Source organism: Oncorhynchus mykiss, chromosome 5 (assembly GCF_013265735.2).
Source record: "Oncorhynchus mykiss isolate Arlee chromosome 5, USDA_OmykA_1.1, whole genome shotgun sequence".
NCBI lineage: Eukaryota > Metazoa > Chordata > Actinopteri > Salmoniformes > Salmonidae > Oncorhynchus > Oncorhynchus mykiss.
In genome coordinates, this window is record NC_048569.1 from 67,909,622 (window position 1) to 67,924,349 (window position 14,728).

Here is a 14,728-nt window from a genome sequence, read left to right on the forward strand (position 1 = left end):
GAGGTGCAATCATGTCAATCATGAATATCAGGGACAAGTAGCCTAGGCACCTGGGGAACAAACATACAGTGGCTCATGGTTCAATATAAACATCAAGCCTGATGTAGCCTATACTGTAGGTTAGTGAAAGACTAATGCTGGATATACACTACCTTTCAAATGTTTGGGGTCACTTAAAAATGTCCTTGTTTTTGAAAGAAAAGCTATTTTTTTGTCCATTAAAACAACATCAAATTGATAAGAAATACAGTGTAGTCATGGTCCATGTTGTAAAACACCAGTCTCAATGTTAACAGTAAAGAGGCAACTCAGAGATGCTGGCCTTCTAGGCAGATTTGCAAAGAAAAAGCCATATCTCAGACTGGCCAATAAAAATAAAAGATTAAGATGGGCAAAAGAACACAGACACTGGACAGAGGAGCTCTGCCTAGAAGGCCAGCATCCTGGAGTCGCCTCTTCACTGTTGATGTTAACTGGTGTTTTGCGGGTACTATTTAATGAAGCTGCCAGTTGAGGACTTGTGAGGCATCTGTTTCTCAAACTAGACGCTCTAATGTACTTGTCCTCTTGCTCAGTTGTGCACCGGGGCCTCCCACTCAGTTTGCTCTGTTCTGTGAAGGGAGTAGTACACAGCGTTGTACGAGATTTTCAGTTCTTGGCAATTTCTCACATGGAGTAGCCTTCATTTCTTAGAACAAGAATAGACTGATGAGTTTCAGAAGAAAGTTCTTTGTTTCTGGCTATTTTGAGCCTGTAATCAAACCCACAAATGCTGATGTTCCAGATACCCAACTAGTCTAAAGAAGGACAGTTTTATTGCTTCTTTAATTAGTACAACAGATGTCAGCTTTGCTAACATAATTGCAAAAGGGTTTTTGAATCATCAATTCTCTTTTTAAAATTATAAACTTGGATTAGCTAACACAAAGTGCCGTTGGAACACAGGAGTGATGGTTGCTGATAATGGGCCTCTGTACGCCTATGTAGATATTCCATAAAAAATCAGCCATTTCCTGCTACATTAGTCATTTACGACATTAACAATGTCTACACTGTATTTCTGATCAATTTGATGTTATTTTAATGGACAAAAAATGTGTTTTACTTTCAAAAACAAGGACATTTCTAAGTGACCCCAAACATTTGAACGGTAGTGTATGCAATTATAATATCAATATAACCAAGTCTTTATACAGAACTCACTGCTAGCTTATATGTGAAATGTGAACATAATCTTCATAAAACATAAGAATCTTGCAATTGGTAGCAGTGATCAATTGAGTGAGATGCAATATTTGTTATTATATCATTTTCTCACTACATTAGATGCAGTTTCTTATTGATGAAATGGCTTTACAGTATCAACAATAAAATGCACACTTACGTTGTAGATGTGAGTAATTGTCCATTGGGTTGTTCTATAGAATTTATCTAAATCCAATTGTAATTCCAAAACCGGGCAGTAGCCTTCTGTGACAGGTATGTGCAGAGGTGAGTAGACTATTCAAGGAGCACCAACCCATGGTGCGGTTTTCCTTTCAGTGACAAGGAATAAATGGGTCTCTTTCAAGACAAAACAAATGAGCATCCACATGCTGACCATAACACGTTAGACTGTAAGCACATCATAAAATAGTATTCCTATTCTAATAGCAGATTTCAGGTGATAATAGGATATTGATCAAGATGCGCTTTATATCACTGTAAACCGATAGATGAACACCCAGCCATTGCTCCCCATACTTTTATCAAAGGGTTCAAAGTCATAATGCTTATCTTCTTTATGCATACAATCCCGTTTACCGAGGTGCACAAACACGGCAAAAAAAACACGCGATTATGCCGGGTTTGATAGATTACGCTCATTGGGTGATTCCGTCATCGAATTTCGAGGCAGGTACCGATTTGGTCCTCTGCCCTCCACGAATAATTCGATGTCCTTCTCCGTGAGGGAACTCGAAGACTTCTCACGAATGAAATCAAATGAGCGTTTCCTCCTCTCGCATCGACACGAGAGAGGAGGAGGCAGAAGAAGGGAGGTGGAGGGAGGAAATGAGGACTAGATGAAGATGGAACGAACGGGGACGCAAAAGGAGTGGTCTGTGTGCATGCGAGCGCGTGAATAAAGTGCGCGGCAGGGAAACAACTGAGATAAGATAAGACCAGAATACACCGTTCATAAAACTAGAAACTACATTCCTGTCTGACCACTGCTCCACCGCCACTCTAGAATTACTCAAGAGCCTGCCCAATGCTGTGTGTATAACCCTTCCATGTCTGTGTTAACCAACAGTGTAGCCCACTTTCAATGAAATAAAAGTCCAATATTGAGGTTTAATACAGTATTTTTTTCAGCCTACTATTGCATGTTGCTTTCATCATTCCTCTTCCAGACAGAAATTTGGGCAAGCAATCTCAGCGCTCTCTATAGCAGACACACAGAGGAATGGTGAGAGCACAGATCACATTGGGCTTCTTTGGAAAGCTATTGCATCTGTAAAGAAAACTGGATTGAGGAGGGCTTGTAACCTGTTGTTATACTTAGCTGCTTTAGTCTTAATATTTTTTGGTTTAGGGACTACTGAGAAAAAACGTAAATGTTTTAAGAGGGCATAGTTTACATTGCACTGAGCTCAGAACTCAAGAAAAACACACAAAACAACGGCTTTGTTAGGATTTATTGGCACCCTTGGTTAAGATGAGCAAAAAATACTATAAAATAAAGAGCTATTTTCTATGCAAAACAAATTTGTGAAATTATATTATTTTATACTAATACAATTGCTCAGAGAAAGTAATTTTTGAAAAAATTCAGAAAGATAGGGGTCAAAATGATTCACACCCCTGTTTTTGATACTCTAGCAATACTCATCGATTTTGATTAGTTTAGTTGTCTTGATGGAAGATCCACCTGTGGCCAAGTGTCAGTCTCCTGGCAGAGGCATCCAGGTTTTTGGATCAAATTAGCTGGTACTTTGTAGTTCATGATGCCGTTGACCTGAAAGGGACAGTGTAGTCAAACACGCAATTTTCTTGTATTTTATATAGGCTGAGTGTACAAAACATTATGAACACCTCTTTCCATAACATAGACCAGTGGAGTCAAACTCATTCTGTGGAGGACCTACTGTCTGCTGGTTTTGGGGTTTTCATTTTTAATTCATCAATCAAAGACAAGGGAGGAGTGAAAACCCGCAGACACTCAGCCCTCCGTGGAACGAGTTTGACACATGTGACATAGACTGACAAGGTGAGTCCAGGTGAAAGCTATGGTCCTTTATTGATGTCACTTGTTAAATCCACTTCAATGAGTGTAAATGAATGGGAGGAGACTCGTTAAAGAAGGATTTTCAAAGCCTTGAGAGAATTGAGACATGGATTGTGTATGTGTACCATTCAGAGGGTGAATGGGCAAGACAAAATATTTAAGTGCCTTTGAACAGGGTATGGTAGTAGGTGCCAGCGGTTTGTGTCAAGAACTGCAACGCTGCTGGGTTGTTCACGCTCAACAATTTTCCGTGTGTATCAAGAAGGGTCCACCACTCAAAGGTCATCCAGGCAAATTAACACAACTGTGGGAAGCACTAGAGTCCACATTGGCCAGCTTTCGACACCTTGTAGAGTTCATTGAGGCTGTTCTGATGGCAAAAAGGGGGGGTTGCAACTCAATATTAGGAAGGTCTTCTTAATGTCTTGTACAATCAGTGTATATTTCTATTCAATGAGTTTTTAATAATACTATGAAATTGTGCAAATTATGATAATGTAATTTTAGTGTAAGATCTGTTTGAAAAGATCGCCTGAACCTTCAGTTTGTTTGGCTGGGTGGGGATTTGGACTGCCTGGTGACATCAAAATTCTTGCTAAGAAGCTATTTTAGTTTATTTTTGACCATTTTAATTGAAAATAAGCACAGGTACATAATTGATATCCAGAAATGATTTTGTTTTGAGATGAAAACAGTTGCATTGGACCTTAAACAAGGGCCCCAGGACCTATGGAAACAAAATAGCCCCATAACATCAAAGATCCTCCCCCATATTTTACCGTCAGTATGAGGTACTTTTCTGCATGTGCTTCTGTTTTTCAATGCCAATCCCACAACTGGTGTGCGTGGCCGAAGCGCTCTATTTTCATGTCATCTGACCATAGCACCGGTTCCAGTCCAAGTGCCAATGCCGTTTATCAAACTCCAGGCAGTGCAATAGTCAGATGATCATAGCACCGATGGTCATCCTAATATGGGTGATTTCCATAACCCAGCTCTTGAGAGATGACTAAATCTCCTATGACTTTTCATTAGATCTCCCTCCATACATTGAAGGTCAATGATTGGAATTGTTCCATACAATGGCCAGTCAGCCTGTAAGCCACATATATAGGATAAAGCGCTGGAATTGGACAGAGGCATAGAGTTACTAAATGGATTACAGATGGATGGTTGAATGTTTCAAGCTATATGGATCAAGTCCAGTAATAGTAGGCTAGATTATACAGTATCTTAGGCTATTATTGGCTTCTAAATATTAGGCATCTAAATGGCTGCATGAATACCATTTTACCTTCAGACAGGCAACATTTACTTTGGCTATGGTGTAAATACAGTCATTCCCAAATGAAGGAGAATGCTTGCCACGGGTGTGTATTGTTGTGTTGTCATCACATGCACTGCACAACATAATCAAAGGCAATTATACACCTTCATACACCAGAGAGACTATAATCAAACCCACAGCCTCTATAGTATGTTTCAACAACTAGCTATACATTTCTGTTTTATGATACAAATACCTACTGTCAAAACATGTCCATTGAAAGACTGGACTCATTTGCACACTCTCTTGATTAAATGTATGTAGAGTAAAATGTCTGAACACATTATAAAACTCAGCCTCTTGTAGAGGTATTGTCAAGTATTTTAGTGTTGCATGCAGATATTACATCCTTCTTTCCTTGGTTACTATGGAGACATTGTGACAAGAATCCCTGTAATCCAAGGGCAAATAATAATAATAATACATTTTCATTACAAGGTTATCTCAAAGCTCTACTGAGGGGGAAAAAATAGCATTATATACAATAAAAACAACATACATTTAGAATCAAGGCAGGTAAAGTAGTAATAGTGGGCTAAGTGCTAAATGCATTTTAGATTTGGACTAGGACTATGAAAAAGACTGTAGAAGTCTGTAGAAGTGGGTTTTAAATCTCCTATGACTCTTCATTAGATCACCCTCCATACATTGAAGGACAATGAGTGGAATCTTTCTATACCATCGCCAGCCAGCCAGTAGGCCACAGTATATGGGAAATAGCACCTGAGTGGGGACAGAGACATGGAGTTACTAGATGGATACACACTCAGATGGATGTTGGAATGTTTCAGGCTGAGTTGACATGCACATGATGCAACATTTTTTTTTATTCATTACAAATGTTATTCTACACACCAAAATGTATAATCATCATTGTCATACATCATACTACAGACTGTATGTCACAAATTACAATTGCTTCACAAAATCTATATACAGTAGCTTAATTTAACACAAACTCTTATCTGTCTCTCCTCTCTGTCTGTCCAACCCAGTGAATACCTACTATACGGTACACTGTCAACTCTCACAGCTGCCTCTCTATTAGATACAGCCAGAGGATGATTTTCATAATCCCGTGAGAATGATGAGCTAGTTTACTGACCTTCAGAGTGTCACTCATCATCCATAATCAATTATGAGCATGACAAATACACAGAATGCCATTAGGATGAAAATAAATATTAATATAAACAAAGTCTATGTTCTGGTTTAATGTTCAGTGATGTGCTCTGTGAGTGTGGTTGCTGCATAGGGATATTGCATGATAATTAAGCTATCAAACAAGTGACATAACTGCTGTGTGAACCCTTTGTAATAAGATGCACTCTATGGCCTTGTCTCTGAAGCCAAACCCCCCGTCATCACAGGCAGACATTCCCAGGTGGAACCCCAGCATGCACTACGATCGGAGAGGGTCTGTTTCAACGCTGCTTCAGAAGTGTCCGATTCAATTAGGCAGTCTGACAGCGAGTGCAGCACGACTGGAGAGACCCTCTTTGTGGGGACTAGGAAAGCTAGTTAACATTGGCAAGGCACTCCGCCAGCGTACAGCATCAGGCCTCTGCTCTCAACATCAAAGAACCGACCTGGACACGTCTTTAACGAAGCAGGCAGGGCCTGACCAATCTCACTGAGACAGTTGCAAATGAAGAACCAAATGCAAATGAAGGCAATCAGACACCTCCATGTTTTCAAGGCCCAGGGGCTGTTTGTGTCTATACTACATGGGAAATGTATTCACTAAGTGGCATAAAATATGGTTTGCTCAGATCTGGGTAACTATCTGAGATTTGTAAAGATTGCTGATTCGATATCTGTATGTCATCACTTATTAGCAAGGGGTTATTTGGTTTTATTTCTGCTCTAACAGCCACCTGTGTGCTGACTTTCTATTTCCTGCCGACTGTGCAGTGTTGTGGGCAACCTTCATGGGGTAGACTGCTGTCAGAGAGGGGTGTAATGGTGATGAATGAGGTTCTGGGGAGGTATTGAGTCCATCTGTGAAATCCACTGCACTGGAAACACCAGTGGGCTTCTCAATGGACAGCACTATACAATGACATAACACTTTTATTTCAGTGTGCTAATGGTCATTGGTGCAAAGACCTCAAAGATTGGTCATCATGAGATGAGATGCATAGTAAGGGTCCTGTCAACCCTATATCATACATTAATTAATCACTAACATCATTCAGTCATACTAGGACTGCATCCTTATGTAATACATGTATCACTAGCCACTTTAACTATGCCACTTTGTTTACATACTCATCACATATGTACAGTGGCTTGCGAAAGTATTCGGCCCCCTTGAACTTTGCGACCTTTTGCCACATTTCAGGCTTCAAACATAAATATATAAAACTGTATTTTTTTGTGAAGAATCAACAACAAGTGGGACACAATCATGAAGTGGAACGACATTTATTGGATATTTCAAACTTTTTTAACAAATCAAAAACTGAAAAATTGGGCGTGCAAAATTATTCAGCCCCCTTAAGTTAATACTTTGTAGCGCCACCTTTTGCTGCGATTACAGCTGTAAGTCGCTTGGGGTATGTCTCTATCAGTTTTGCACATCGAGAGACTGAATTTTTTTCCCATTCCTCCTTGCAAAACAGCTCGAGCTCAGTGAGGTTGGATGGAGAGCATTTGTGAACAACAGTTTTCAATTCTTTCCACAGATTCTCTATTGGATTCAGGTCTGGACTTTGACTTGGCCATTCTAACACCTGGATATGTTTATTTTTGAACCATTCCATTGGAGATTTTGCTTTATGTTTTGGATCATTGTCTTGTTGGAAGACAAATCTCCGTCCCAGTCTCAGGTCTTTTGCAGACTCCATCAGGTTTTTCTTCCAGAATGGTCCTGTATTTGGCTCCATCCATCTTCCCATCAATTTTAACCATCTTCCCTGTCCCTGCTGAAGAAAAGCAGGCCCAAACCATGATGCTGCCACCACCATGTTTGACAGTGGGGATGGTGTGTTCAGCTGTGTTGCTTTTACGCCAAACATAACGTTTTGCATTGTTGCCAAAAAGTTCAATTTTGGTTTCATCTGACCAGAGCACCTTCTTCCACATGTTTGGTGTGTCTCCCAGGTGGCTTGTGGCAAACTTTAAACAACACTTTTTATGGATATCTTTAAGAAATGGCTTTCTTCTTGCCACTCTTCCATAAAGGCCAGATTTGTGCAATATACGAGTGATTGTTGTCCTATGGACAGAGTCTCCCACCTCAGCTGTAGATCTCTGCAGTTCATCCAGAGTGATCATGGGCCTCTTGGCTGCATCTCTGATCAGTCTTCTCCTTGTATGAGCTGAAAGTTTAGAGGGACGGCCAGGTCTTGGACGGCCAGGTCTTGGTAGATTTGCAGTGGTCTGATTTCAATATTATCGCTTGCACAGTGCTCCTTGGGATGTTTAAAGCTTGGGAAATATTTTTGTATCCAAATCCGGCTTTAAACTTCTTCACAACAGTATCTCGGACCTGCCTGGTGTGTTCCTTGTACATCATGATGCTCTCTGCGCTTTTAACGGACCTCTGAGACTATCACAGTGCAGGTGCATCTATACGGAGACTTGATTACACACAGGTGGATTGTATTTATCATCATTAGTCATTTAGGTCAACATTGGATCATTCAGAGATCCTCACTGAACTTCTGGAGAGAGTTTGCTGCACTGAAAGTAAAGGGGTTGAATAATTTTGCACGCCCAATTTTTCAGTTTTTGATTTGTTAAAAAAGTTTGAAATATCCAATAAATGTCGTTCCACTTCATGATTGTGTCCCACTTGTTGTTAATTCTTCACAAAAAAATACAGTTTTATATCTTTATGTTTGAAGGCTGAAATGTGGCAAAAGGTCGCAAAGTTCAAGGGGGCCGAATACTTTCGCAAGGCACTGTATATACTGTACTCGATATCATCTACTGTATCTTGCCTATGCTGCTCTGTACCATCACTCATTCATATATCCTTATGTACATATTCTTTATCCCCTTACACTGTGTATAAGACAGTAGTTTGTTAGTTAGATTACTTGTTGGTTATTACTGCATTGTCGGAACTAGAAGCACAAGCATTTCGCTACACTCGCATTAACATCTGCTAACCATGTGTATGTGACAAATAAAATTTGATTTGATTTGATTTGATAGGTCCAATAGGTGAAATAGAAAAACAGATGGAAAGGATAGAATTCTTATATTGAATTCCACTGCAGTTGCCTGTTAAGAGGTTAACAGTGTTAGTAGTACATTTTCATTGATTCTTTCCTTCCTCAAAGGGAACCGCCTACAAACAGTCCTGTTTGATTTTTCACAAATGACACCGTTATCTAATTGTTAACATAAGCATGCACACAGTCCTTAAATAAACAGATCGTACATTAAGTTGAACACATTTTAATTATACAGCTAATAGATTTGAACATGTTTCTAGTCTCTGGTGACCGTTTATCCACCTACAACTAGTAAACCTACAGTATGGTATTGCACTGGGACTGGATACTCTGAATGAATCAGAACTAGGCAATATCTTTGCATTCATTTCCTCCATCCTGACAGCTACCACAGGCTTTAGAGAGCATTAAAGTAACTATCCAGTGAAAATCTCACATTTAAAAGCTCATATTCTGTTAACACATACACAAATAATGCTGTTGACTTATCCTATACTCGTATTTGTGGCCAAAGCATAAATTGTAGAAAAACCCCACAAAAAACCCACAAACAGTTTTTTCAAAAATGCTTGCTATTTCCTCATGGAGGATGATGTCATCCTCATGAGGAGAATGATCTGGCCAACCCCCTATTTGACCTTTGACCATTCTGTTGTTGGGGTACGCCCACAACATTCCAACACAGAAAACTGCTTTTTTAACATACTTAATTACAATTTTATGGAAGGAAAACTACATGTATTTCACTCATATTGTAAATAATTATAGGTCATATTTCATAGAAATCTGGAAACACTGGAGAGTAACTTTAAAAAGAACAGATCGCTTTTGTCATTTTCAATCTGTAAGAGTAATCCCACCAGAATTGCCATATCATCTCAAAGCAATTTGAACTGAGGTTGCCTGTAGTTTTAGCACAAAGGTAAACATTAAGACAAAGATCCCTAAGCTATTCAATAAAAATATAGCTGTCACTTACAATTATAGCTCTAAAATGAAATGTAGGCTACTCAAAAAAATGGGGTTTCATTTTCCACTTCCTGCAGCGATTGCCTAGACTAATGAAACCCCATGAAACTGAGTTGCATTTTCTGCTTATGATGGGGAGGAAGGATAAGACAAGGAATACATACTTAATCAAATAATCAAACATGAAAATGGACCTACTATGGCTAAACATACACAAATAATCTCCCACTCCCCCTCTTACCTCCCCCTCTCTCAGAAGTCCAAAACTTTCTCCAACATTGAACCCGAGTGTCAGCACTTCTGCTTGGATATGAATAAATGAATTAGATTTTCCACAGGCCCTTTCATCAGCATTTCAGACCCTCACCTTTGGGAAGGGGAAGTCAATTTGTGTCTTCTCAGTTCACTATGGCTGCAGCAGCCCAGCCTGGCTCTTGAAACCTCATCTAATTAACATTGGTGCAGTGTTGTCAATGATCAGTCCAGAAACTCTCCCAAGGACCATTAATACAAAGGCTGAGAATCAGGCTCTGATACTTTAATACCCTCATTAATTATGATCATTTTATACCACAACTTCAGTAAGTCCCCCCTTGCAAATCAATGTTATCAATATGGGATTTATATCATTCTGGGACACACGTTTCCTTCACTGATGAACACAACACAGAGCTTCTTCTCTCATGCATAAAATGTTTACCGGCATCAAACAAATCAAGTCATTAATGTGACACATTTCCACCTCATTAATAAAACCATACAACAATATATTATAGAGTAACATTATTACCAGGAGGCTTCAATATATCCTGTATGTATCAGTAGAGGCTCCTCAGAGGAGAAAGGGGAGGACCATCCTCCCCAGAAAATGCCATAAAAATAAAAATAACGAAACATTAAAAAAGTTATCCTTTTTAGATAAAGCTATACATAATATATTCACGTCACCAAATAATTGATTAAAACACACTGTTTTGCAATGAAGATCTACATTAGCTTCAACAGCACTCTGTAAGGTAGCACCATGGTGTAGCCGAAGGACAGTTAGCTTCCATCCTCCTTTGGGTACATTGACTTCAATACAAAACTTAGGAGGCTCATGGTTCTAACCCCTTACCATAGTAATTATGACAACTTCCGGAGGACATCCTCCAACCTATCAGAGCTCTTGCAGCATGAACTGACATATTGTCCACCCAATCAAAGGATCAGAGGATGAATCTAGTACTGAAAGTATAAGCCACAGCTAGCTAGAACTGCAGTGCATAAAATGTGGTGAGTAGTTGTCTCAGCTTTGAACAAATTCATTTCTTCAAAAATGGAGGAGCAAGAGAGAGAGAGAGAGAGAGACAGCTATATTTCATAATTATTTTTTCACTTTCACTTTCACTTACTTAGCTAGCAAATGCAGCTAACTAGTTTAGCCTACTGAAGCACCCAGCTTCAACAGAGAGATGTTAGCTAGCTGGCTGTGACTATCCAACACTGGAACTCTTCCAAGTAAAGGCAAGCTTTTGGTTTTACTAATGTATTGCCACCGGGGCCCGCCGGTGTAACAGATAAATATCTTACTGGCTGTAAACTGTACTGCATGGTTGTAGGAGGTTTACTAACACATTACTTCTATTAGCTATGTTGACTATGACGTTACTTTAGCTAATATGGTAACAACGATGTCGAGTGTGAGTAGCGGTTATGATATGAAGGTTTGGCTTGGAAAGGTTTTTTGCCTGGTCACAGACACCTGATGTGTTGTGCATTGAAGTCTACAAGTGAAGGGAAAGGTGAGAGGAGAAGAGGGCTTAGATGCGAGAAGGAATACAACAAGCTGTTGATCTGTGGCTATGAAAGTGAACTGTTTGCGTGTGATCAGGGGTGTATTCATTCTGCCGATTCTGTCGAAAAACGTTTCTTAAACAAAAGCAAATGGAACAAAACAGGGATAAATATACCTGAATTTGTCAAATAGAAATGCGTGTTTGCAACTGTTGGACTAATGATTACACCCTAGATCAGCTAGATGAAGGCAAGAGTGTGCAAGGCGGTATTTAATGTGTCACTGTCTGCCATATCGTTCTCTCGACCTGTGTGCACCTACGTTGTAAACTTTCTTTCATAGTTTGTTGCAATCTCATGATGGGTATATGGAAAATGTGAGTATCATGTCGTAGCCTAAACCAGTTGATGTTACATTGAACTGGGTGAATGGAATATGAATGACAGTCATCCAATATGCTGTACTAGAAATAAGGTCATGCTCATAAAAAAAAATCCTCCCTTTTAAACGGCACTGACTGCCATTGTTATGTATGTAGCTGTATCGTTATCAAATCTAATTTTATTTGTCACATGCGCCGAATACAACCTTACAGTGAAATACTTATTTACAATCCTTTAACCAAAAATGCAGTTTTAAGAAAATATTTTTAAAAAGTAAGAGATCAAAGTAACAAATAATTAAAGAGCAGCAGTAAAATAACAATAGCAAGGCTATATACAGGGGGTACCGGTACGAGTCAATGTGCGGGGGTGTCGAGGTAATTGAGGTAATATGTACATGTAGGTAGAGTTATTAAAGTGACTATGCATAGAAATAACAGAGAAGAGCGGCAGCGTAGAGGGGGGGGGGGGCAATGCAAATAGTCTGGGAAGCCATTTATTTAGATGTTCAGGAGACTTATGGCTTGGGTGTAGAAGCTGTTTAGAAGCCTTTTGGACCGGGACTTTGCGCTCCGGTACCACTAACTGTGCGGTAGCAGAGAGAACAGTCTGTGACTAGGGTGGCTGGAGTCTTTGACAATTTTTACGGCCTTCCTCTGACACCGCCTAGTATAGAGGTCCTGGATGGCAGGAAGCTTGGCCCCGATGATGTACGCACAACCCTCTGTAGTGCCTTGCGGCCGGAGGCCGAGCACTTGCCAAACCAGGCAGTGATGCAACCATGATGGTGCAGCGGTAAAACCTTTTGAGGATCTGAGGACGCATGCCAAATCTTTTCAGTCTCCTGAGGGGGAATAGGTTTTGTCGTGCCCTCTTCATGACTGTCTTGGTGTGCTTGGACCATGTTAGTTTGTTGGTGATGTGGACGCCAAGGAACTTGAAGCTCTCAACCTGCTCAACTGCAGCCCTATTGATGATAGGCGTGGGGGGGCGTGCTAGGTCCTCCTTTTCCTGTAGTCCACAATCATCTCCTTTGTCTTGACCACGTTGAGGGAGAGTTTGTTGTCCTTGCACCACACGGTCAGGCCTCTGACCTCCTCCCTATAGGCTGTCTCATTGTTGTGAGTGATCATGCCTACCACTGTTGTGTCACCTGCAAACTTAATGATGGTGTTGGAGTCGTGCTTGGCGGTGCAGTCATGAGTGAACAGGGAGTACAGGAGGGGACTGAGCACGGAACACCTGAGGGGCCCCCGTGTTGAGGATCAGCATGGCGGATGTGTTGTTACCTACCCTTACCACCTGGGGCGGCCTGTCAGGAAGTCCAGGATGCAGTTGCAGAGGGAGGTGTTTAGTCCTATGGTCCATAGTTTAATATAGTGTTGAACGCTGAGCTGTAGTCAATGAATAGCATTCTCACATAGGTGTTCCTTTAGTCCAGGTGTGAAAGGGCAGTGTGGAGTGCAATAGAGATTGTGTTATCTGTGGATCTGTTGGGGCGGTATGCAAATTGGAATGGGTCTAGGGTTTCTGGGATAATGGCGTTGATGTGAGCCATGACCAGCGTCTCAAAGCACTTCATGGCTACAGAAGTGAGAGCTACGGGTCGGTAGTCATTTAGGCAGGTTACCTTAGTGTTATTGAGCACAGGGACTATGGTGGTCTGCTTGAAACATGTTGGTATTACAGACTGAGATATGCTCGGAGTACATGTCCTGGTAATCCGTCTGGCACTGCGGCCTTGTGAATGTAGACCTGTTTAAAGGTAAAGGTGTAGAAGGGATAGGTGAAATCCCTGGAAAAGAGGAATAATAGCTTGTGAGTCACAGGACTATGCTACATCTGTTTCCTTTTCCATTGGATTAGTGGATCATTTTAAGCTAGAAGAACAAATGAATGCCAAAGAGAGCTTCCTTAGAAAATAAAACGAGAAGTAATGCCAGCGTGAGCACAAATCCACTAACAAATCATTAAAACTCCAAAAAGAGCATACACAACTAAACACACACACACTCAGAGTGTGTGCAATGGCGGCCTTCTCTAGCATAATGAGTGCCTTAGACCCAAAACTTGAATTGGGCCTTTCGTCAAGGGGCCTAGTGGTCTGGAAAGCAGATGAACACGTATCGTAATGCGTACTCTGAGCAGGCAAGGACAGGGACAGGGCCAGTGGTATAGAGCAGTGAAGTGGCCTAGCTGGACACTGTAATCACAGGACACTGAGGTCTCTCAGCCATCTATCACTCATTGATCCCTGAACCTTGGCTCCTCCAGCCTTAAACAACCTCCCACAGAGTCCCCTCCCTGCACATGAAGATTACATCCTGGGAATACGACGGGACTGGAATCGACCATGGGGCATGTATAATATATGTATAATATATGTGTGGGTGCTGCAGCCCCGGTTAAGCATATCAAATTCTCACTGGTTCCATAGAAGTCAAAAACATTTTTCACCACGTCAATGTCGCCTACTGTACATGGGGTTCTGATCGTATATCCAGGAAAAGTGGTGCCCCACTCTTTTACGCTACTGCTACTCTCTGTTCATCATATGTGCATATTCACTTTAACCATATCTACATGTACATAATACCTCAATCAGCCTGACTAACCGGTGTCTGCATGTAGCTTCGCTACTTTTATACCCTCGCTACTGTATATAGCCTGTCTTTTTACTCTTGTTTTATTTCTTTACTTACCTATTGTTCATCTAACACCTTTTTTGCACTATTGGTTAGAGCCTGTAAGTAAGCATTTCACTGTAAGGTCTGTTGTATTTGGCGCACGTGACAAATACACTTTGATTTGATTTGT

At 40.7% G+C, this 14,728-nt stretch overlaps 1 protein-coding gene across 15 annotated transcripts in view; it reads right to left on the reverse strand.

The window, feature by feature from the left end:
* lrrc7 (leucine rich repeat containing 7) overlaps nucleotides 1-14,728 on the reverse strand; it is a 172,955-nt gene that overhangs the window by 99,027 nt on the left and 59,200 nt on the right. For 7 of the 15 annotated variants that reach the window (XR_005051841.1, XR_005051843.1, XR_005051842.1 and 4 more), the window contains exon 1: nucleotides 1,385-2,058. The exons of 1 other annotated variant lie outside the window; for it this stretch is intronic. Coding sequence is in view for 11 of the 14 variants with exons in the window: in XM_036978176.1 (XP_036834071.1) it covers nucleotides 1,385-1,409 (25 nt within the window). In the remaining 3 variants the exon portion in view is untranslated. Of the gene's footprint in view, nucleotides 1-1,384; nucleotides 2,059-14,728 lie in introns of those variants that run through there. 7 more of the 15 variants (XM_036978175.1, XM_036978172.1, XM_036978168.1 and 4 more) reach the window with 2 other exon arrangements.